The sequence below is a fragment of the Cryptotermes secundus genome, unplaced genomic scaffold (assembly GCF_002891405.2).
Source record: "Cryptotermes secundus unplaced genomic scaffold, Csec_1.0 scaffold575, whole genome shotgun sequence".
NCBI classification, from domain to species: domain Eukaryota; kingdom Metazoa; phylum Arthropoda; class Insecta; order Blattodea; family Kalotermitidae; genus Cryptotermes; species Cryptotermes secundus.
In genome coordinates, this window is record NW_019731225.1 from 833,739 (window position 1) to 858,907 (window position 25,169).

The 25,169-nt window shown below is 46.0% G+C and overlaps 1 protein-coding gene across 9 annotated transcripts in view; it reads right to left on the reverse strand.

The window, feature by feature from the left end:
- LOC111866557 (SCY1-like protein 2) overlaps window positions 1-17,303 on the reverse strand; it is a 157,037-nt gene extending 139,734 nt beyond the window's left edge. For all 9 annotated transcript variants that reach the window (XM_033752319.1, XM_023855620.2, XM_033752318.1 and 6 more), the window contains exons 1-2: window positions 17,070-17,303; window positions 6,497-7,667 (exon numbers count right to left, since the gene is read on the reverse strand). In XM_033752319.1, coding sequence (XP_033608210.1) covers window positions 6,497-6,664 — 168 coding nt within the window. In that variant the 5' untranslated portion in view covers window positions 6,665-7,667; window positions 17,070-17,303. The remainder of the gene's footprint in view (window positions 1-6,496; window positions 7,668-17,069) is intronic.
- Between the last annotated feature and the right edge of the window lie 7,866 nt (window positions 17,304-25,169).

A 25,169-nucleotide genomic window follows, 5' to 3' on the forward strand; every position in this document is an offset into this window, starting at 1 on the left:
AGATTCCTGGTACTCATTTCTGTTAGAGGCTGAGTCGGCCTCAGGTCCATAGTGCGGCTGGAAGGATTAGGTGAATTAAGAAATCCAATGGCGTCACCGGGAATCGAACCCGTGATATTCCGGCTTGTAGTTATAGTGCCTCAACCAACTACGCTACGGCGTGACCACCATATAGTTAAAAATATTATCTTAAAATATCAACTAAAGAAGAAAGAAGTGAGTTCACGGACTACTGAAACCTAGAGACAAGGATGTTAGAAATGTGAACTGCATATTCCATCGGATTTCAGTAGCAACTGATAGGCCCATACCCGGTTTCCTGAAAGAGCAACGTCAAATTTACATTATTTTAATATCCTTGATAGGGCAGGGGTGTCTCGGAAGATTTACATATTTCCGACAGGAAAGTAATGAAGTCTTCTGTCTACCTTTTGCTCAAAGGACGCGGCAGAACAATGCCATAGACTTCATTAACTTGTTGTGATCTCATTCATTTCTTAACAGACAGACAGTCAACACGTCTTCAGAAGGCAAACTGCCACTCTGAAGTATCTGCATGCCAGACTGAAAGACAAACAGAGAGAGACAGAGAGACACGGCACTTCAGGGGAGGAGAGAGGAAAGAGTTCCTGCTTTGAAGGGTTCCACACAGTGTCCGTTCGCTCTTCTGGTAGAGGTGAGTTCGAGAGAGGGTAAAGCGCTAGGAAATGAAGAAGGTAAAGCGTTAGGAAGTGAACTCTGTTGGGCTGCGTGTAATCGGAATTTTCGTATTAACGCTAGAAGGGATGCACTGGACACAGTTCCTTCTGTGGTTCTGTGTGGCTGTGAAACACAGACTGAGGGTGTTTGAGAACAGGGTGCTGAGGAGAACACATGCACCGAAGGGAGATGAAGTGACAGGAGGTTGGAGAAAACTGCATAATGAGGAGCTTCATAACTTGTACTCTTCTCCAAGTATAATTAGAATGATCAAGTCAAGGAGGGTGAGGTGGGCAGGGCATGTAGCGCGAATGGAACAAAAGGAATGCTAATAGAATATTTGTGGGAATGTCGGAAGGAAACAGACGACTGGGAAGACCAAGACATATGAGGGGGGATAATATTAAAATGGATCTTAGAGAGACAGGATGGGGTGGTATGGACTGGATTGATCTGGCTCAGAATATGGACCAGTGGAGGGCTCTTGTGAACACGGTAATGAATTTTCGGGTTTCATAAAATGCTGGGAAGTTCTTGAGTAGCTGCACAACTGGCGGCTTCTCAAAAAGAGCTCAGTTCCAAGAAGTCAGTTACAGTGAAGTTTTGATTTAACACTCGGAGGGCTATACGTGAAGCATGCAGTGTGACTCGGCATTTGACCACCAACTCAGCATTTTCTCTCACCTAAATGATATATGAAACTTAATTTCGTACCTCACAGGAAACACACTCCGCCTCCATAACAACGCCCAACCGGTTAATGCTGTTTAGGGAAATAATCGCTGTTTACTGTGAGAACCATACGGAACACATAAATACACTGTGTGGGCAGAATGCAGAGTTTTAGTATCTTGAAGTCCGTACCTCACAGGAAACACACTCCGCCTCCATAACAACGCCCAACCGGTTAATGCTGTTTAGGGAAATAATCGCTGTTTACTGTGAGAACCATACGGAACACATAAATACACTGTGTGGGCAGAATGCAGAGTTTTAGTATCTTGAAGTCCGTACCTCACAGGAAACACACTCCGTCTCCATAGCAACGCCCAACCGGTTAATGCTGTTTAGGGAAACAATCGCTGTTTACTGTGAGAACCATACGGCACATGAACGTTAAATTCAGTTGAACATTCAGTTACCGCTCTGCTTTCAATGGTTGCACGATGTTCTATCTGCTGGATGCAGCGTTTGCTGAAACATTTGTAAGTCACTTTGTTCCTTTAGTAACAAGAGGTCAGATTTCACATCCACAAGTTTCCTTTGGTTGTCTATTTCACGACGCTTTCAGTACAGCAAAATGTTTACCATACGTGAATAATGGAGTGGCTAAGATTTAAACGGAAGTAGTCACGGTTTTACTGGGGCACTCCCCCGGCATGTTCTTAAAGAAGCTGGTGAATGTCGATAAATGAAACAGAACGATTTCAATTTCAGCAAACCGGGGCTTCACATGCTCTTAGGAACACAAATATGCTGACAGAGTATGAATCTGCAACGCGGGATCTGAGAACAGTTTTTCTTGCTGTCTGGCAGTGAAATATTAATAGATCTTATAGAATTTATGTGTGATGGTTCGGCAATCGTGTTTGTGTAATTATGATTTATTTCACCATACACAGGAAAGAAGAAGTTCAATAAAATAATTCCCCTAACCAAAATCATGAGCAAACAACTGACATGTTTGCCTTTACTGGAGTGTACTAAGCTCGTTGATTGGCGCACAAGCTGAGAACAACGCGTGGACTTTGCCTTCCGTCACGGGAACTCGCCCCAGTCAGCAAGCCCAGAGCACAGCAGCCACTCTGGTAGCATCCTGCATGTTCTAGCAGTGCAATCCCTTCGGAACGTGGCGACATGCTGTCCCTGCAGATAGAGCACAGCAGCCACTCTGGTAGCATCCTGCATGTTCTAGCAGTGCAATCCCTTCGGAACGTGGCGACATGCTGTCCCTGCAGATAGAGCACAGCAGCCACTCTGGTAGCATCCTGCATGTTCTAGCAGTGCAATCCCTTCGGAACGTGGCGACATGCTGTCCCTGCAGATATCGCAATATGCAGAGGCAGAAACTTCGAAACGCAACTAACACCCAAATTGAGAAATTGAACATTACTCATGTAATTAAAAAGAAAAATTGAAATGAGGATTCGAATAGCACCCAAAAATTATCCCTCAATACTTACACATCGCTTTAACAGCCGTGGTTACCGTACATATTGGTAAGAGTACGGGTGAATTGTTCTAACAACTCTGAAGAATACGGCCTCTTGGACTGTGATGTCTTGTATAGTTTAGGCGATTGGGCCAACGTTTCGGAGGAATTTGCTGCCTCATTCTACAGGGTTAGTTTCTTTGGGTGGATGAGACTGAGTCCACTCGGTACATCGGCCACTAACTGCGCTATTTACCAGCCCCGGAAGATAGATGATGAATGTGGAGCAGTCGGTGGAATGAGAACTGGCAGGGGAAACCGAAGTACTCGGAGAAAACCTACCCCAGTGTCATTTTGTCCACCACATGAACTGACATGGGCTCGACCTCGGGCCGCCGGCGACTAACTGCCTGAAGAATGAATCAGGATGAACCAGGTTCATTTCTTTTTTCAAAATGTTGGTACACATTCATCAGGCAACGCGGTGCCACAGCCCGCAACACAGTGGCCGTACTGTTCACCGCTGTAACACATGTCTCCTCTTCTATCAAACCGTTAGAATGCCCTGCCTGTGCGCCACGTCGCGCGGGTTATCTCCATCCCCAGGGACCCGACTGCTACAGACATATTCATCCTCGCCCCATAATGTCAAGTTGCCGAGAAAACACACAATCGCTTGTTATATCTCATCTTACATACCTTCGGTATTTGCCTGGAGAGACTGAGGAAAACCATACAACCTCAGTCAGGGCTGTCTATGTCCTGGCACAAGCCACACGCATTTCCGTGTGGCGAAACTTCCTTCCTCAGTAAATAATTCAATTCTCTGTCCCTCGTATTCTCCACTGTGTTTAGAGCAATGGTGGATTCTTGTTTGGCTTACTTTATCTTCTAATCTCAAGATGCCTCCGAAACGTAGGTAGACTTTTGCTGGACTAAGCGACGTTATATGCAAAAAGATAGAACTCTTATCACTCCGTCTCTATAACAACGACAAACGGGTAATTCCGTTTAGGGGAACAAGCAACAGCAACGGCAGTCCATAACTGGCATTCACTTGCTTAAGGGGTTGCATAAGGAAGTTGTCCACCGAGAACAATATCAGCCCCCTGAGGCTGACGACCCACTAGTTGACTTGCTGTCCCGCTGAAGGGAACCAGACAGTCCCAGTCCGTTCTGCCGATTGCTTCAGGGTCTGCTTTAAGTCGACGTTTCTCCTGTCCTGTCCTGCCAGTGCCTTTGACAGGGAAGCTGAAATTAAATCCGGGGGCCGCGCGGCACAGTGCACAGGGGGGGGGGCTGGACGGATGATGGCAAGCATCAGGAAGGGAACAGACGCAGCCCAATCGAGATACTATCCCAGCATCTACAGAAAACAGCTACCATTTAATTTATAATCTGTTGTCTTCCTCCCTCATACATGGCTATTTTGGAAATGCATACAAACATAAAGAAAAGAGCAGCGATAGCTCAGTCGGTATGGCGATGCGTTACAGGCTGGACGGTCGGGTTTCGATTCCCGGCAGGGGTAATATTTTCTCTTCTCAATAGCGTTCATGTCTGCTCTGGGACCCACCCGACCTCCTATCCAATGGGTACCGGGAGCTTTTCCAAGAAGGTAAAGCGGCAGGAGCGTGAAGCTGACCGCTCACCTCCACATAGTGCCGAGGTGAAGAGTAGTGGAGTTATACCTCCACTCCCCCGTACGTCTTCATGGAGTGGTGCTTTATTAATTAAGGACAGGGGCAAATCTATCTTTGCCCTTACCTAGCACATGCCTGAACAGTCCTGATCGGGATCGAACCCGGGCCGCTGCGGTGGGAAGCCAGAGACTAACCGCTTGAGCTATGGAGCGACAACTTATGCTGGAAACAGTTCAAGCTCCGATAAGCCTTCAGAAAATTACGATTGGCAGAAAAATGTGTAGCTCTTCACGCAAAGTTTTAGCTATTGTTGCCCGATTTCAACCAAAATTGGAATATGCAGACAAATAGAAGAGAAACTCCTTAATATCAAACTTCATGACAAATTCTGTTTCAGCAGTTCTGGACAGCAGAAAACAGGCGAACATGGAGAATAGCCAAGCTTCTACTGTCTAACTTAACCAAACATCAACAAGCATACTACCAAATGTCATAAGGACATCACTACACACAACGTGAGACTGAGTCTCTGGTTCAGTCCCCGGTGACATCTAAGATTCCTGGTTGATCGAAGTTTCACTCTACCAGTTCCCCCCCCCCCCCCCCGCGCTTCTTTTNTGATAATCACCATTCCATCATTATTCCATACTAATCTATCAGCGCGGTAGCTCTTATCAGGCAGCACCTTATCAGAACCTCGGTCTTGAAGTTTTGGGGCTTAGTCTCTCCCCCCAGCACTTGCTGAATATCTATGGCAGATTGAGGAACCCTTCTCCTTTCTGATCCCAAGCAACTGAAAAGCTGAGCTCGTGTGTGTGAAGTTGCATCGAGAGACAGACAGGAGCGCCTGGTCGGCCCTGTTGCGAGTCCCTGCTGCTGACGCATGAGAAGTGTGACGTCAGATGGACGGAGGTCGCTGCCTGTATGCATATGATCGCGACAACGCGTTCCTATCTACCTGTCCCGTTTCTAAGAAAATTAATATTGAATCGTATGATAACGCTACCCGCTGTGTGCTGTGTGGGTGTGAAACTTGGTCTCTGACATTGTCAGCATCACGCAGTCTGTGGATGTGTGAAAAAGAGGGCGCTGACTGCGAGCAACTGGTCAGCAGGACGGGGAAAATTACGTATTAACCATTTACAGCAAAATGGTACATATATATACCACCTGTTTTAACATTAATACTCCACAATTCTTCCCCTCACGGAGTGTGCCTCTACATTCCTTACGATTCTCACAGTAAACAGCGATTATTCCCCTAAGCGTATTTATGAAGACAGCAAGGTCGGTATAGTGAGTGGGCTACAGGTCTGGCGACCGAGGAATTGGGGTTCGATTTTCGAAAATCTGTTGCCCACAGCGTCCAGACCGGCTCTTGTTCCCACCCAGCCTTCAACAGCCTGGGGCTAAAGCGGCAGAGGCGTGAAGCTGGCCACTCACCTACATCTAGTGTCCAAATCAAGAATGGTGGAGCTATACCTCCTCCAGTGATTGACATTAGCTCTTTCTAAGGGGCCCAACTGAGTAGGTGTCTTCCTTTCTCACCTAAAGACGGAAACAAATCCAATTTCCGAAACATCGTGTCCTCTATTGCCTAGAATTCCGGACGATGGAAAAAGTCCAAAATCCCAGTAATTCTCTGTCTCCTCCACTCCCCCATACGTCTTCATGGCGCGGTTTTCAATTGCCTAATTGATTAAGGACAGGGATAAATCTACATTATACATATAATTTGAGAGATGCGGTCGGAGGGAATATCTGAAAACCCCCATTCCAATCTACGGCTTCATCACGTGACCCCTTCATGCCCACACATTATACTCGTAGCATGTGAGAGACAATTTTACATCACAATTCCACTAGTGTCTGTGCCTATACCTCCACTCCTCACTACGCCTTGATGGCATGCGAGAACTCAACTTTGTCCATGCACCTCTGCCAAGAGACCGATGTAACGTGCAGTCTCTGAGTGAAATCACTGTACACTCTTCACACTCACCTTGCCGTCGCTTTTCCTGTAAGCGTCGTGGATTCGCCACACAAGTTCCGGTCCGGCGCTGGCCGTCTGCTTTCCTATCTCGAAGTACTGCACTATGGGATTGTTGTCCAGGACGTTCTGTCCTGTCGGTCCGTGCTTGAACTTGGAGAACATGGCCGTCGCGGGCATCGGGCGGTCTCACAGTGGGCACAGTACCCGCCTCCAGATGTTCACAGGATATATCGGCCCCAAACAGCCGAACGTCGAGACACGCACTCGAGTTGTGTGCGCGGCTACTTTGTCTTCAGCACGGCTGGTATTGAACTTGGTCTCGTTTTGAAAGTAAAGAAGACGGTTCTATTTTACACAATTATCGCTCCAGAATGGTCACTTTATTCGGCTCAACACGCACTTCTCAGCTTGTCCGCAGTTGCTTTTATATATTCTCCCCAGTAACTGTTCGTTCACAACAAACCGGAAATGGCTCAGTAAGATGTGTTTAAATATTTAGTATTTACCCTGATATGATGATATGTTGACCACAGTCCCAGCATTCAGTAAAGCAACTCTATTTCTACGCGATGTAAACATGATTATAATATTTTTAAATTGCGTTCAATATCTGTGAACTTGTTCATTTCATTGCGGACATAATACTTATGAACGATGATAATTGACTAAATTTAGTATTATTGACGAAATCACTGTTTCTTATCACTGCATATCAGCTTCTATTTTTGTTTCATATAAATCAATCACTTCAGTTTATCAGTTCGTATATATTCAGACATAAATAGAACAGTACATATGTACTCCGCAAGTTACAAGCATCTGTCTATATCGGCACAGGGTGTACCAGAAAATATGCTATTCGGAATGAGGCAAGAGCGCAATGTATGGAAGGGGAAATTGTAACGGGGTACTGAATCCAGGTGCGGAAGCTTCTTCAAGATGACTTCAAACGCGTGTGTGTTGACTCTTTAAATTGAATCGGTGATCAAATAAAATCGTTAGCATTAAAAAGCAAAGAATTGTGTCTTGCTTCCTTGTATTTCTCTCCAGTAATTCCTTCTGTTGCCTGTTGGTGTGAACTTCGCGTTGAAAGGCGTCACGCTTTCTGGTAGGCCTGTTGTCTATGGCGGAGATTGTGGGGATTCAAACAAGGACTTCTGATCAAGTCAGTCCTGGGTTCCTGCAAAGAAGGAGATAAACACAATCAGCTTAAGTTTATTGGCAAGCAAGTTGCAGTGCTTACAGAATTCTTCTTGCGTCAGCGGAAATTTCTGCATCCATCCTTTTCGTTGCGAGAAAACAGACCAGGAGTACCCGTTCTTCCCCCGGTAAATAGTTGCTTTCCCCGTTAACGTCATAACATACAGCAGCTAAAAATGGACATCACTCAATTTAGGAAATTAAATTTAATTGTATACTTAAGAAGCTGGCAATGGGAATTTGAATCGTATCCAGCACTACCGCAACAGTTGAACATTGCCCCAAGAGCCGTGACTACCGTACATACTGGTAAGAGTAGGGAGCCTAGATAGTTCAGTCGGTATAGCGACGGGCTGATCCCCGATGCAGGGAGTCCTGTCGAATGACTATAGGACACACATATCAAGAGTAATTTTTATGGGAAAGAGACCAGAGACGCGTCAGAAATAAGCCCAACAAACAACGCGCAAGCAGTGGTCCTCTGGTTACTTGCTTGGCTTATTATTCCATACTGAAGATGGGGGAGGTATGTTCTTCCGAATCATCAGTGAACTTCTACCAGGCTACACAGAGTTACATCCCAGAGTTAATGTCTGACCGTGACGATACTACATAACAGCAAGCTGAATATACAAAGAAGTTGGTTCTGTTACCGTCTTCAGGGTGGCGGACAGATGAATCCACGAGACTAAGCTGTTCAGCTCATACTACTTGATCTATCAACTCACATCTCCCCAGCTCCTTGAAGAAGGAAGCAGGGAATTCTTTGAAAGCCTGGTTTGCATTCTAAACACAGATGACAGAAACTGCAGGGAACAAAATTTGAGTCGTACATGGAATTTTCACGGTGGAGGTCTTGGAATGTGACCCCGTGTATTCTGGCAATTCGCTGTTTACTGTGAGAACAATACGGAACACATAAATACACTGTGTGGGCAGAATGCAGAGTTTTAATATCTTGAAGTCCGTACTTCACAGGAAACACACTCCGTCTCCATAGCAACGCCCAACCGGTTAATGCTGGTTAGGGAAATAATCGCTGTTTACTGTGAGAACCATATGGAACACATAAATACACTGTGTGGGCAGAATGCAGAGTTTTAATATCTTGAAGTCCGTACTTCACAGGAAACACACTCCGTCTCCATAGCAACGCCCAACCGGTTAATGCTGGTTAGGGAAATAATCGCTGTTTACTGTGAGAACCATATGGAACACATAAATACACTGTGTGGGCAGAATGCAGAGTTTTAATATCTTGAAGTCCGTACTTCACAGGAAACACACTCCGTCTCCATAGCAACGCCCAACCGGTTAATGCTGTTTAGGGAAATAATCGCTGTTTACTGTGAGAACCATATGGAACATATAAATACATTGTGTGGGCAGAATGCAGAGTTTTAGTATCTTGAAGTCCGTACTTCACAGGAAACACACTCCGTCTCCATAACAACGCCCAACCGGTTAATGCTGTTTAGGGAAACAATCGCTGTTTACTGTGAGAAGCATATGGAACATATAAATACATTGTGTGGGCAGAATGCAGAGTTTTAGTATCTTGAAGTCCGTACTTCACAGGAAACACACTCCGTCTCCATAACAACGCCCAACCGGTTAATGCTGTTTAGGGAAACAATCGCTGTTTACTGTGAGAAGCATATGGAACATATAAATACATTGTGTGGGCAGAATGCAGAGTTTTAGTATCTTGAAGTCCGTACTTCACAGGAAACACACTCCGTCTCCATAACAACGCCCAACCGGTTAATGCTGTTTAGGGAAACAATCGCTGTTTACTGTGAGAAGCATATGGAACATATAAATACATTGTGTGGGCAGAATGCAGAGTTTTAGTATCTTGAAGTCCGTACTTCACAGGAAACACACTCCGTCTCCATAACAACGCCCAACCGGTTAATGCTGTTTAGGGAAACAATCGCTGTTTACTGTGAGAAGCATATGGAACATATAAATACATTGTGTGGGCAGAATGCAGAGTTTTAGTATCTTGAAGTCCGTACTTCACAGGAAACACACTCCGTCTCCATAACAACGCCCAACCGGTTAATGCTGTTTAGGGAAACAATCGCTGTTTACTGTGAGAAGCATATGGAACATATAAATACATTGTGTGGGCAGAATGCAGAGTTTTAGTATCTTGAAGTCCGTACTTCACAGGAAACACACTCCGTCTCCATAACAACGCCCAACCGGTTAATGCTGTTTAGGGAAACAATCGCTGTTTACTGTGAGAAGCATATGGAACATATAAATACATTGTGTGGGCAGAATGCAGAGTTTTAGTATCTTGAAGTCCGTACTTCACAGGAAACACACTCCGTCTCCATAACAACGCCCAACCGGTTAATGCTGTTTAGGGAAACAATCGCTGTTTACTGTGAGAAGCATATGGAACATATAAATACATTGTGTGGGCAGAATGCAGAGTTTTAGTATCTTGAAGTCCGTACTTCACAGGAAACACACTCCGTCTCCATAACAACGCCCAACCGGTTAATGCTGTTTAGGGAAACAATCGCTGTTTACTGTGAGAAGCATATGGAACATATAAATACATTGTGTGGGCAGAATGCAGAGTTTTAGTATCTTGAAGTCCGTACTTCACAGGAAACACACTCCGTCTCCATAACAACGCCCAACCGGTTAATGCTGTTTAGGGAAACAATCGCTGTTTACTGTGAGAACCATATGGAACACATAAATACACTCTGTGGGCAGAATGCAGAGTTTTAGTATGTTGAAGCAGGTGGTACATATAGTTACCATTTTGCTTTAAATGGTTAAATCTCAGCCAGGAAATAGGCCCCGATGGAACACGAGTGTACACTTTTACCAGTGTGCCTGCACTACCGTACAATCAATACGGGAAGTAATTATGAAAACAGAAATCGGAAACCGCGCTGAACGCGGGAGTGGATCCGCGTTTCAATGGCAAGTCCTCATTCCGGCAATGACATTCTGTTTGCATATTCACGGTTCATTGGCCCACTTTCTTCCCTTTTAAAAATACAAGTAAGCTTATGCGACTACCATGCTGTCTGTGTATCCCCACTGTCAAGTCCTGAATGGCTGACCCAATCTTTATGACACTCGGTAGACGACGTTTGGATTGGCAATTGGACTTATTGACCATTTACGGATCGTGACAACAAGTAACTATAACAGCCTCGCTGAACTGCACACTCCAGCACATATAAAGTCTTCTGTCTTCCCTGGTCGTTTCCTGGTAACGGATCTTAACACTGTCCGCTTATGTCTTACCGTCTGGCACCGACTAAGTCTTCTCTTCACAGACTCCCTTACAATTCTCTGTGCTTCAACTGACTAACTCCAAGGCTGGCGGCCATTTCAGACAAACCTCCTATTCTTCCCTTCACATACTGACTTCGACGCGGACCACGTGGGAAACACAGCTCTTATATTGTTGTAGTTCAACTGTGCTGCAGAGATGTGTTTATCGCGCTGCTGCTTAGCAACGGCAGCGTAGCGGACAACAGAAAACACAGCTTCAAAGAGTTTCCCTGTTGTTGCGTAGGATCGCTACCTGGTAAAGGGTCTACACGCTAAATAGCATTGTACCTGAGCCCATCTCAACGGCGTACTTCATAAATACCTCCCATCAGTCTGTCTTTACGTGTATCCATCCTGTCATTGCTAAGCAACGGCTCGGTAAAAATGTTAACGCTGCAACGCATACACACGAAACAATAGAAGAATTGTTGGACGGTTCGTTTTCTATGAGGTCCGTGCCGTGTCAAAGGAAAGTAGGCGATTTAACTCTTCTCAGAACTTTTTATTTGATTATGTCGCTAGCGTCCGACGATAATTAGTGAATTATGAATTGGAAAGGATGTGAAAGGAAACGTCCGAAGAGTAATTCGAAGTAATCGAAACCTCCAGCCATCGTCGGATTCCCACCGCTCCAGCTCGGGTTCGATTCCAGGTAGGTCACATGAGATTTAAGGTGAAAAAAGTTGTCCTGGAACAGGTTTTCTCCGAGCACTTCTGTATCCCCTGCCACTTCTCATTCCAGCAGTGAATAAGTCATATCATGTCATGCTGTATAGTATTGATGCGGACAGCGTCGTTAAATAACAAACTAAAAAATTATACATTCCAGATTCGAACCGATCACATCCCAGCACAAATATGGAACGGTTCTGCTATACACATCAGATCGGCCTGGACGCGTCGTTAAACAATCTGCAGGACAACTGAGCACTCCTTTCCGTACTTCGCTTGCAGAAAAAAAAAAGGTAAAGCTATCCGTGTAACGGGCCGTGGAGGCCCATGGGGTTGTGAGACGTCGAGGCTCCCACATTTTCTCTAGACAATCGGTTCACAGATGGCGATGAGGTTGTCAGCCTCACGCTCCCGGCCGCCCTTTACCCTAAAAAATTAACCTGGTACTCATTTCTGTTAGAGGCTGAGTCGACCCCAGGGCCATAGTGCGGCTGGGAGGATTAGGTAAATTGAAAAATCCAGTGACCTGATCGGGAATCGAACCCGCGGCCTCCCTGCTCGTAGCGAGTGCCTCAACCGCCTACGCTACCGCGTGCCCCGACTTCATTTCCAGATACTTCGAATTTACATTCTTCCCTCACAATATCAAGCCGCTGGAATGCTTTCACAGACTAGCTTAAGTAGGTCACGCGATATAACGTCATTTCCTGTATTTTTTCCGACATATTTGAGTCCATATTTCTCATAACTGCTCTCGCCTTACAGCCGCAACCCGCTTTGCACTGGCCAGTAACACGAACCTACGAAGGGGGGGCACAGACTCACCGGTATACTAACTCCGCCGCTTCACAGATAACGACGTCAGCTGTCAAACAGTGAATGAAAACAGTCGTTAGTGATTCTCTGGTCTTCACACGTCACGGCACGGACTTCAAGAAATGAATTCTGATATTCTAAATTTGGCCCTGTCAGTATCGAGGGCGCGTGAAATGTTTATCCTGACAGTTCCACGTCTCAGAGGAAAAAGGAGACAAGATACTGTGAAGCAAAGACACGCACTGTTTCCAGTACGTTCCTCCGAAACGTCGTTATGCTTTTACCCAAATCTACGGCATCAGTTTCTACTTTAGAATTGTCTTAGAATTACGTCAGAGTTTAAGCTCTCGTAAGCGTAGTTGGTTGAGTAACTATGCTACAAGCCGGAAGGTCGCGGGTTCAAGTCCCGATGAGGTCACTGGATTCTTTTTTCAGTTGATCTAATCCTTCCAGCCGCACTATGGCCTTGGGGTCGACTCAGCCTCTAACAGAAATGAATACCAGGAATTAATTAAATAATTTTCCTGGGGAGTAAAGGGCGGCCGGCGCGTAAGGCTGACAACCTTACCGCAATCTTTGAGCCGATTGTCTAGAAAATATGGGAACCTCGACGTCTCACAACCCTATTGGCCTTCACGGCCTGTTACGGGGACAGCTTTACTTTTTATAATATACATATCGAAACCACTCAAGATATTTCACTTCCTACAGTTCAAAAGGTCAATGTTTCGGCGTCAGTCTTACACCATCATCAGATCTTTTTATTTGTAATAAACTGTACATAAACTGAATCCGGGATAATCAGTGACTAGTGAGGGGCTACGGGCTGGACGTCCGAGGTTCGATTCGCGGCAAGAACAAGAGTTATTTTCTTTCTCCACAGCGTCCAGACAAGCTCTGGGTCCCACTTGCCTCTTAGCGAATGGGTACCGGTAGCACTCTTTTTGAGGTTAGAGCAGCCGGAGCGTGAAGCTCACCCACAATACGCGTCTCCATGACTTGATGATTAATACAGGCGGTAACTACGACTCTACCCCTCACTGTTGTTGTAACTGCAGCTGTTTTCCCTGAGGTTGGGTCTCCTAGAGGATTTGTTTTATAGGCAAAACAAGAAAAACGCGCTGTATGCTCGGAGAAATTGCTTTATGAATGAATTTATTATGCTCCAAACGCAGTAACGGTGTTCATAATGGCAACAATGTTGCTGAAACCCAAATGGCCGAGCACTAACTCAGAACCCCAGTAAATGTACCCTGTCTCCGCTGCTCCGCAAGTAAATTATTTTCGACTTTATTCTATGACCTTTTAGCGGCCATTAAAGCAGGTGTTTTGAACGTAGACGTGCCACATCCGTCGAACTACGTCAAGGGCTCAGACAATGCAGAAGAGGCCGGTAATTAGTGTGACAAATACACTGGAGATGGTGCTGCTGTATAAAGCCTTAGACCAAACGATTAGCCGTTGAAGGGCAGCCGCACACCAACTGCGTCAAGACAAGCATCAAGACATGAGACAAAAGACGCAGTCTTGCTTCATTCGTGATTCGTTAGCATGAAGCTGACATCAGCATCATGACTCAGACCAGTGTGTGGCGGTTTTCGTAATCTCATTCGTTTCAACTGTGCTCCTTTCTTTACATCGTGTCACAGACATCGTGTCTTGACGCACGCCGGTGTGCGGCCTACCTAAAGGCGAAACGAATTCCTGCCATCTTGCGTCCATACGCGGAACCATAGGTAACTGTGTGAGGTTGGCGGTCATACATTTATACAGTAGCGACGGGCCGGAGTTCGTTCTCGAGCAGAGGTAAGACATTTCTATTTTCCCCACTGGTTCCAGACTGACACTGGGGCCCAACCAGCCCCCTATCCAAAAGGGTTATACTTGTTCTTTCCCGGATGTAAAGCGGCCGGGGCGTGAAGCTAACAACTCACCTCCATCTAGTGCCGAGGTTAAGATTGGTGGAGCCATACCTTCACGCCCCACATGTCTTCATGGCGTCGTGCTTAATTAATTAACCCCAGGGATTTTACATTCTTTTTTTCACATGATGCTTGAGTGCGCCCAATTTACCGACCCCTGCAATTCACCCCCCCCCCAGTTTACACACAATCCGACCCATTGCAATAAACATGTTACACGAATACCTTTTAACACGGCGTAGAGGATCTGTGTCACGAGGCTCATTTCAGAGACAGTTTGTTCCCAAGTCGTTAAACTGTTTATAACGTCGTACTATAAGACTTGGCTATAAGGTCGAAAATCGTTTAAAACTCGCACAAAAAGAGACGTAAAAGGAAGCCAAGTTTACTGAGGTTAAAAGCTGAGTTTCCATTACAACTCTGTACAGCCCATAAAGCAACAACATTTACATGCGGCGGAGCGAACAGCTAATCATGTCGCCATACAGCGTGCGAAACGGCAATACCTAAATCACTGCTGAATGCTTCTCGCAGATTTCGAGCTTCGCTTCGTCCTATACTCTGAAGATGGAGGCAATGCGTCCCTCCGAAACATCAGTAGACTTGTACCGAACCACATGGCGTTACAATCCAGGTGATGGTACCCCTATTTCCCGTTACATTTGACGAAGATTTATCAAATGAAAGGGTTTCAGCATCGAATGCAAATGAAAATATATCTGAGATAGCTCAGTCAATATAGTGACTAGCCCACAGACTCGCGACTGAGGAATTTGGCTTCGATTCTCGACAGGGGGACGATGAGACTTTTCTCCATAGCTTCCAGACCGGCTCGGGGGCCCATCCAGCCCCCCCCCCTCCAACAGGTACCGAAGGGCCCCTTCCTGGGGGCGAAACAGCTGCACACATTGCTCCACACGTCTTCATCGCGTTCTGCTTAAGCAAGCACTTGGAACGTAGCAACTATCCAGCTGCGTAAATAATTCCTCACACCGTGTACTTCCAACCTGAAGATGGAGACAGCATACTCATCCGATACATCTGTATAAACCTAGGAGACCTCACTCTGAGCAATCACAGGCCCACGTTTGGTTCCCGACAGAAAGAGAGGGCGCCAAGTTTTATAAGCAAGTGGTAAGATTACTGTTCGATGTTGGTAACAGTTGCTTACTGAAAGTACTGTATTCTGGGAAGTGAAGCGGTGTAGACTGATGGGAAGGTACCGACGTTTCGGATTAACATGCTGCCTCTTTATTCTACCCTACACACACGAAGGCCTCAAGTTCCTCCGAAACGCTACTACATTTCTACCGGACTATACGGTGTCACATCCACAGTTTTAATTTTCAGCGCCAAGTAAAATGTTCCCTTTTGCAAACAGGGTGTCGTGATGGTCTTTTTAGATGCCGGGTTCGAACCTGAGCTGCAATGCCTGCATCTCGATGTATGGTTTTCGTGGTTTTACCCAGTTCTTGCAAATAAATGCTTAGGTCACGACTACTTCCTTTTCAAGTGCGTTCTAACTCATTATTCATCTGTGACCCATTTGACGTTATGAATCCAGCTACCAACTGCTTCATAAAACAACCGTCCACAAATAAAGTAAAGTAAAGTAAAGTAAAGTAAAGCTATCGCTGTAACAGGCCGTGAAGGCCCATAGAGTTGTGAGACGTTGAGGGTCCCACATTATCTAGACAATCCGCTCAGAATATAACCTGTAGGTTTTTTATTGCTAGTGGGGTGGGACTAAGTCCCTTGTACTGCGGCCACTTCTGGCCTATTGTACCAGCCCCAGATGATAGGTGAAGGTGATTGTGGAGCAATTGGTGAAATGAAGATTGGCAGGGGAAACCGAAGTACTCGGAGAAAACCTGCCCCAGCGCCACTTTGTCCACCACAAATCCCACTTGACCAGACCCGAGATCGAACCCGGGCCGCCGCGGTGGGAAGCCAGCGACTAACCGCTTGAGCTATGGCGCGGCCCGACTTGTAGATTACTTTTAAGCGTTTATTCTACTCAACGTCAAAAGTTACTGCCCTTTGTAGCATGTAACATAATTTACCTAGGAGAAAACCACGGAAACTTGCAGTAACTGTCTCTACGGCAACCAGGCATATCCCAAGTTATGGGTTATATCCATAATTTGCTCCTTGAACATTTAAAGCCCTGTGGTTACTATATGTACCATTTTCCTTAACACCTCAACACATATAGAGTGTCTATGTTTCGTATAAGTCTCACAACAAAATGCATTTAGCTTTTGTAAAGGAGATCCAGTTTATGTGGACAATATTAAAATGGATCTTAGATAGGATGGGATGGATTGGATTGATCTGGCTCAGGATAGGGACCAATGGAGGGCTCTTGTGAACACGGTAATTAACCTTCGGTTTTCATAAAATGCTGTGGAATTTTTGAGTAGGTGTACAACTGGCGGCTTCTCAAGAAGGGCTCAGCTCCTTGAGTGAGTGAGTGACCCAGTTTACCTTGTGAGGTTATAGACTGGAGTTTCAAATGTTATTTACGTAAATTCAAGGCTGTAAAGCGTTAAACACGTGACGTAAGGCTGTAATAGGAGTCATCATCGGACCCACAGCAAAAAGAAAAATGGATTCGTAAGGAGACACACTTTGCAGGTCATGCTGTGAAGGCGACTCACCTGTTGCTGCCCCGTTCCTTTTGCACCCTGATCTGACACTGAAAGCTGCGTTACAAGCGAAATTGACACCACTTTATGTTTGTTTTACACACTACAACAACAACAACAATAACAACATTTTACAAGAGTGTATCTACCCACTACAGTACAACCCTTCCGCCCCAATTCGCGTTGGCAACTGCATAGAGCAGAACAACTGAACAGCGCCGAGCGCATGTTTCGACAGGCAACGCGGGAGAGCCTAGTGGGAAAGTCAAGGCAGGCTGCTTGCTGGCTGGGACAGTATCCACGACCTAGGAATGGTTACTGCGCACCTACCAACACACCCCCTCCCCCTTTCCGCCGACACCCCCCTCCCACAACTAAGGCTGTATCTATTTTAATATCAACCATGACAACCCCCACCCCCTTTCCATTTTTACACCTGCGTAGTGTCATGGCAGCCAAAATTTTGCACCGAGCAATGAACGAACATTTGGTGAAGGTAATGGACGCGAAGCTGTGACGAGTGAGGGAACCAGATTCGATTCCCAGCAAAGCCAAGAGACTTATCGAAGGGCAGATTGGACTGGAGGTAATTTGCATTCGAAAGGTACTTCGTTCGAATCTCTGTCTGTCCTGAATGATGGTTTTCACGGATTTCTCTCAGTTGTTTCATGCTAACAGAGAGACAGTACTTCTATTAGCCTACGCCCGCTTCCTTTCAAATCCCTTCCAATCAGTTCAGAAATTATCACACGATGCTGCTAACACTGTCGTTGAATGAACCACTGAAAAGGGGCTTTCCTGCCGAACGTCCAGACCAACTCTGGCGCCCACTGATCCTCCAATGTAAAGGGTAGTCGTACGGGGGGCTCTAACTCCGAGGATAAAGGGTGTAGGGTGTGAAGCCGACCAGTCACCCTCATCTACTTGCGAGATCAAGAATGCGTGGAGCTAAACCACTACTTCCTTATACTGATTTATGGCGTTGTGCGTTGTTTCCCCATATTGACACTACAACACCTCCTGACAGAGGTATACATATCCACTATAGACTATTGTCTTGCGGAATGTGACGCCGTGTGGCATGCTACATTCGCATTCAGGTTACCGTAAATTTTGTATGACCTACCAAACTGCACGGAGTCACATTCCAGAACACAGCAATCTTCAAAACTACTGCTACGATAACCTCGAATCTATATTTTGCAGCGTTTCTTAACTTTAGCCTCTAGACAGGAGTTAGTTGTCAGCTTCGCGCCCCGGCTTCTTAACCCTTGAGGAAAAAGCCCTGATTTCCGTGGTTTGTCTGGACGCGAAGACGCAAATATGCAAACCCGACCCTCCAGCCACTACAGTGACTGAGCTACCCGGCATGGAATTCAGAATGAGGAGCGGGGGATGCGGGGGGTGCAGGGGCCAATACAAGTGGCAGTTCGTCTATGGAGACATTGGGAGCAGATTTCATGGTTCCGTGTGCTTTTCCTGGGCGTCGCGGGTGGCGTCGAGTTGCGTCGTCTTGACAAACGTATAACTGCGTTATAAATCGGACGGAAAATCCGTTCCTCAATAAAGAAGTTCCCAGCGAGACGCCCGCCACGATAACCGGCGCGTCTCTTTCCCTGCTACAAGTGTCAACACGATTTCCCAGGAAAAACGCGTTTTCATTCCGTCTGACGTAAATAGGAAAATGTAATAAAATCTTGGATTTGGGGACCTCGCAGAGGCCACTACACAAAGTGAGGTCTTCTGAGTTGTAACACCGTGTAGTTCGGAGACAGCCGACGTTTCGCAAGAACATATCGCCTCCATCTTCACGGTCGAAAAGTAACCCAAGCAGTGGATGATTAGCAGTGTTCGGATCTAATGTTCTCAGAACGGTGACCATGGCGTTGTAGTTTATATAATGTTTCGGAGGAAGGTGCTGCCTCTATCTTCAGGACTGCTTGGTTTACTTTTCGACGTGGAAGATCTTGTTAGTGCTTTCCACTTGAAGTTCTCTACATTTCTACCAGACTACGCGGTGCTATATCCGAGCATAATGATCGGTGTGATCCGGCGTAGCTCAGTAGGAGAAGTGACTGATGACTGGGTCCCACTTCAGTCACAAGTAAATATTATTTCGCACAAATATTTCAAGCTGAAGGCGACCCTGTGCTTAGTAACAGGATATGAAGACGTATGGGGGAATAACGGTATACTCCATACATTCTTAACCTTAGCACTAGTTACAGGTGAGCTGTCAGTCTCACAACCCGATCGGCATACCACCCGCTGGACAGGAGGCTCTGTGGGTCCGAAAGCCTGTCTAGAGAGTGTGCCCTTCCAGCCCGCAGTCTGGTCACTATATTGACTGAGCTACTGCGACTCCATAGACCGTTTATCTCGTGCGTGTTTCTATTGAACCATTTGAGCGTGGCGTTCCATAAACATTTGGCTCTAATGATAAAGTTGCGTCACACTGAAGAAGGAAGCAGTATATCACTCCGAAACGTTTGTTTCTTAATGCACTATTATTGTAGTTTACTGCTGCGATCGGGTAGTGATGAGAGTAAACTGCAGACTGCACGCCCACAGTCCCCGCTCCTCAGCAAACTTCGTTAGAGTGATCAGAGCAATACGGATTAGATGGGCAGGACATGTGGCACGCACTGGATATGTGAGAAATGGTTAGGCTTTGGTGAGAAAGCATCAAGTCGGAAACAACTTAGGCACGGATGGGAGTATAGTATTAAAATTTATCTTAAAGAGAATGTGGGGGAGGGTGTGGACTGGATTAAACTGGCTAAGGTTGGGATCCACTGGAATGTTCTTATGAGTATGGTACTAAATTGTATTCCATCAAATATGGGGAACGTCTTGACTGAGGCAGCGACTGTCAGCTTCTCAAGAAGGCCTAAAATAACTGGAGCAGGAAGTTGATGTCTGTAGCCGAGGAGCTTCTCACGTGCGACGCCTGGCGTCGGATACCTTGTGAATCCTCTCCTCCCTGTGAACACGTCACAGCGTCACGTCGCATCCCTTATGGAGGCGTTACCTAGCTCCGGCAGCGAACCCTTGTCCCTCAAGTTGTACATCACAAGCTACCGACCAGGTTGGCGTAGGGTAACGTCCTTGCCTCGCATTCGAGAGGTGTTCGGTTCGAATCTCGACTAAGGCAACGGATACCCTGACTGAGGATTTTCATGGCATTACTCAGTCCGTCCAGGCGAATGGTGATACCTTGAAATAGGCCACGGTCGCTTCCCTTCACCTGCGTTCAAGTTTATCATCCTAAGTTTCGACGTTATATAATCTGAGATACCGAAACGTCTTTAAATAAACCGCCTAAGGGGAGGAGAAATTTCGGGCGTGGAAGGGTGCCGAATGGACAGAACTGAGGTTGGTCTGACGGTCACTGTGAGCAGTATCATCATCTGGAATGTGACGCCGTGTAGTCCGGTAGAAGTTCATCGATGTTTCGGAGGGAGATTACTGTCTCCATGTTCAGGTACGAAAAATGAGTCAATAGAAATGCGTCAAGGTGGGGCCCAAAGGCTGGACTTTATGAATGGAGTTGGTATTCAAACACCGAATTTCAGAATGTTCACCTAAACTTTGTTCAGCGTTTGTTCAGAGTTACTCAGTTGTACATCTGGTAAATCCGAACATCGCAGCGCGCACTGTTGCGTCACGCGCATTCAATTACATTAGCAGACGTTTCCGTAAGTTAATGGAGACATGGCGTGATTATAAATAATTAATATTTACACAGCTCGCTCTCACCCTCCGGGATAACAGTGGGACTGATATGCATGTCGCATTCAGCACCTCAGAAGTATGCTATCACGTCGTAACTCTGTCACGATTCGGGAAGGAGGCAGATATTTCTGTCTGCAATATCCATCGCGGCTAATGGAAAGCCCAGATATGGGCCAGCGTGTGGTAACGCTTTCAATTAATATAATGAAGACGCAGAAACGTAACGACACGACGCCAGAGACATCTGCATTCCAGTGGAGGGGACAAGCAAAACAAAGAGAAAGATGTGAAGGAAAGGAAGTGTTGATAAAGTTGATGGTGAGAAGAGACAGAGTTGGTGACAAAGAAGTGTCTCACTGCTGGGAATCCCCCCCCCCTTGTCTTTATAACGTCACTTGCAGAATCCGTTAAAATAATTTGCGGCCGACAATTTCAGCGACGAATTCGTGCCCACACTGGACATGCAGCATGATCCGGACTCACATGGGATGACGGCGCGGTGTGTGCTGCACACCGTCCCGCACTTTATCCCAAGAAGTGCCAAGTGTCGATAATTTCTACCGTTACAAGAACTGTTATATCTGACGGACAGCATGTGACATCTGTTGGTACGTTATCTGAACTATTCATTCATCAGTAATCTGTCATACGACAGGTCCTCAGTCTCTTCCAAAACAGTTCCTCCACTTAATACGATCTAGAGCTTTCTCCTTCAAATAAAAATATACTCTTCTGTCCCCAAAGTCATCCAGCATCTTCTTACATCTTTTTCCTCGTCTTCTGGTCGCATACATGGTATCTCTGTTTTTGGAAAGGGACTATCCAGGAAAAGTGATAATGTGGTAGTTTTTCCATTTGCTTTCCACATCGCAGTACAGCAGCCGTTCAAACCACTCTGGTCACGCCTGTTGCTATACGAACTTGAACCATCTCGAGCATCATTTGCTCTGTGCTTCAAGTCGCTGCTGATGACGCTGCTTCCGGCATCAGTTTTTGGTTTTTGGTGTCTCTCTTCGTCTGANCTATATAGTGAAGAAATTTTTCGAAGGGGAATTTGCCCTTACATTTGAAATTCTTAAGGAGTTTTGACGTATGTTATTATTCGCTGCCGGTCACGGCAGCCGAGCGGTCTGAGATATGAACTGTCTTCCCTCGCTCGGAAGCAGGGATCGCGGGTTCCAATCCCACAAAAAGTATGGATGTTTGGTATGTGTATGTGTTTATTCTGTGTTTGTGTTGTCCTGTAATTGGGTAGAGGCCTTGCGACGAGCTGATCACCCGTCCAAGGAGTCCTACCGTCTGTAAAATGATGAAAATGCAAAAGAAAAAAAAGAAAAAGGCGTGGATGTGTAGCTCCACACATACTTACGTCCTAGGCGACAGAGGGGAATGGTGACCTCAAGCCCTGGCCGGTTTACCCCTGGGAAACCAGAGATGGCCTGGGCTCTGTGGAGGACATTTCTACCTCTACCAGGAATCTAACCCACATTCACAGGTCGGTAAGTCCGAAGTCTACTCACTGTACTACTTGAGCTACCCGTATCACCAGACACGCAGACCGTCTGATGAGGCAATGTAGCAGCCCAGATACCCCAGCGCCGCGATCGTGCGGCAACTTGTCCGTCTCTGCTGTGTTGCAGGTTGCTAACGCAAAATGTTAAGGCGATTAAGCTCGCTCGCCTGGCTATAACTCTGCTTGGTTGAGGATGTGGGTACCAATCTACACGGAACCACATCCTGAAAGCTTTCATTCATAATTGTCGTCATGAGAACCTCAACTCACACACACACCTGCATACTGTATTTCCTTCAGATTTATTTCAATAATACTCCCATCTACACCTAGGTCTTCCAAGTGGTCTGTTTCCTTCAGGTGTCCCATATTTTGCCATTATGTTACCGTAAGATTTTCCGATCTCCCGTATGGATGCGGGTTAGAATACCTCCAACGTCGTCCTGTGAGCCGTAGAAGTTGACGAAAAGGAAACCCGGTCCCCGGGGGTATAGCTGGGTCACCCTGTCACTGGGACGACATAAATACAGAGGTCTGGAGTCTGAAGGCTCCCAAAGTTGTCAGAAAATAATATTTCGTTATGAGCACCGTGAGAATGGGAGCAAAAAATAACTCTGCTGGCGAGGACCAGCAGAAATTTACTGAACTGGACGGAACAATCAGTGAAACTACGGTGCAACCGACGCAGCGTGTACACAGAAAGATCGACCCCTCCCGCGTCGAAGAGGATGCCCCATTTCGAAACACGTACACGTCTGGGAAAGAACAAAAATAACTTTGGTAGTGGATCTCGAGAAGACTGACGCCAAGCGTGACTGCGCTGGCAAGGCCAGCAGCAATTTAACCGACCGACCGCACAATCCAAGTGGACAAGAAGGAACATATGGACATAAACAAGAAACGAAGACACGAAAATAACAGTGACAAATAAAGAGACAAACCAAATTAAAAAACGGTGTAATTCGTACATTCAGGCTTATTAACGCATGCGCCACGGTGTGACGAGAGAAGACAACCGCGGCAGACACAAATGGCGTGCCTCTCATCTTGCCTCAAGGAGTGCCCAAGGAGGGGCATCTCTTGGTGCCTCGTGACAGTCGCGCTGATAACTGCACACAATTGCCGCGCGCATGTGCACTGGGGTTCCAGCAGTGGAGACGCCGCGTCTTGCAAGGCAACGGCGCGATTTGCTCCTTACGCTTCATTGCACAAATCTGACAGATAAGATTCGGGTCGTGCGTCATTTGTCCTTATCACAATCAAATGTTTCGCGTAGTTGCCATATTGATAGTTTCTAGTTTTATGGAGCAGCTGGCAGAAATACTGGTTCTCCGTCCGGGACTTTGTTACATCAAATTTTATTGACATAGCAAAATCACACATGTTCAGTAACACTCTCGTTCTGGACTATGTGGGGACCAATGCTTCGAAGGAACATACCGATTCCCTCTTCACGGCTGCAGTTCTATCACATCCCTTCAGTGACATCTTATTTTTGTCTTTGTGTATATCAGAGTCTCAAGGAGAATGAGATGGGCAGGACATGTAGCACGAATGGGGGAGACGAGGAATGCATATAGGATATTGGTGGGAAAGCCAGAAGGAAAGAGACCACTGGGAAGACCAAGGCGTTGCAAACAGCAACGGGGGACACTTGGGCATGTTAAACAGTGTGCCATAGTGTGCATATACTGAGCAGTTCCACGCTCTAAGAGCTGTGATGTCACACCCCCGCGTGGCTCCGCGTGGTGATAAGATCTGTAAATACCAAATCGATATTTCGGTGTATCAAAACTGCTGCCTAGCGAACAAAGAGTTATCTACAAAGATCGCTTTATGCATTACAGATTTTATATGTTATCCTACCAACCACGACAGACAGAGAGGAAGAAATCTTTGTAAATAAAATTATTTAATGTTATACGAGGTGTTGCAATTGTGCTGCAGCATACTGCCGCCATCTAAGCGTAGTTCCACCTCTTACCAACAGGTGGCAGGAGTCAACAAGTCAAAATACTGAGAGTTTATGAGTATCAGCTGGGTGAGTAATTGTTTTTAACTGCTGTCGCTTTTTTTTTAGCCATGCAGCAATGAATTAATGTAAAATTTCGTTTTTAAACTGGACGAAACATCAACAGCAACTTACGAAATATTGCAAACTATCTGTGGTGAGGAAGCCTCAAGCAGTAGCCGCTTGTTTGAACTCTTTAAACGGTTTGAAGCTGGGCGTGAGGATCTTCAGCATGATCCAAGAAGTGAGTGTCCTTCAACCTCTCTAAAAGGATACACACTCGCGCATGTCCGTGAAACTGTGACACAAGAACGACAATGGACTCTCAGAATGATGGCGGATGAATTAAACATCAAGGAGGAGACGTTTCGTCATAATCCTCTATGAATATTTGCAGAAGAAGAAGAAGTTCTTCCCACCCAGACTCACGGACGGACAGGAGCAACGGGGAGTCATATCATGCCAAGGCTTCAGCCAGGCTTGACCTAGAGAGACGCGTGTTGTCTTGGCTACATTTTCTCTTACCTAAGGTGAAAACTGCCCTCAAAGGAAAGAGGTCTTAGGATGGTGAAGAAAGCAAAGAGTGACGGCCGAACTGAACGCTGTTCCTCTCGAGGCCTTTGCTGACTGTTTTCAAAAAAACTTTAAACGATTCAAGAAATTTATTGAAATGAGCGTAGATTACTTTGTATAGAAACAGAAAATTATTTATTTCCTTGTATCTTTTTGTCTATTTTTTCACAGTGGTCCGGGAACTTTATTGTCACACCACTCAGTTTTTCCTAGTAAGCACGGCGCATTTTCCAAACATTTGTCTACGGCTCTACAGCCCTTTGTTGAGCCTTGGCCATTT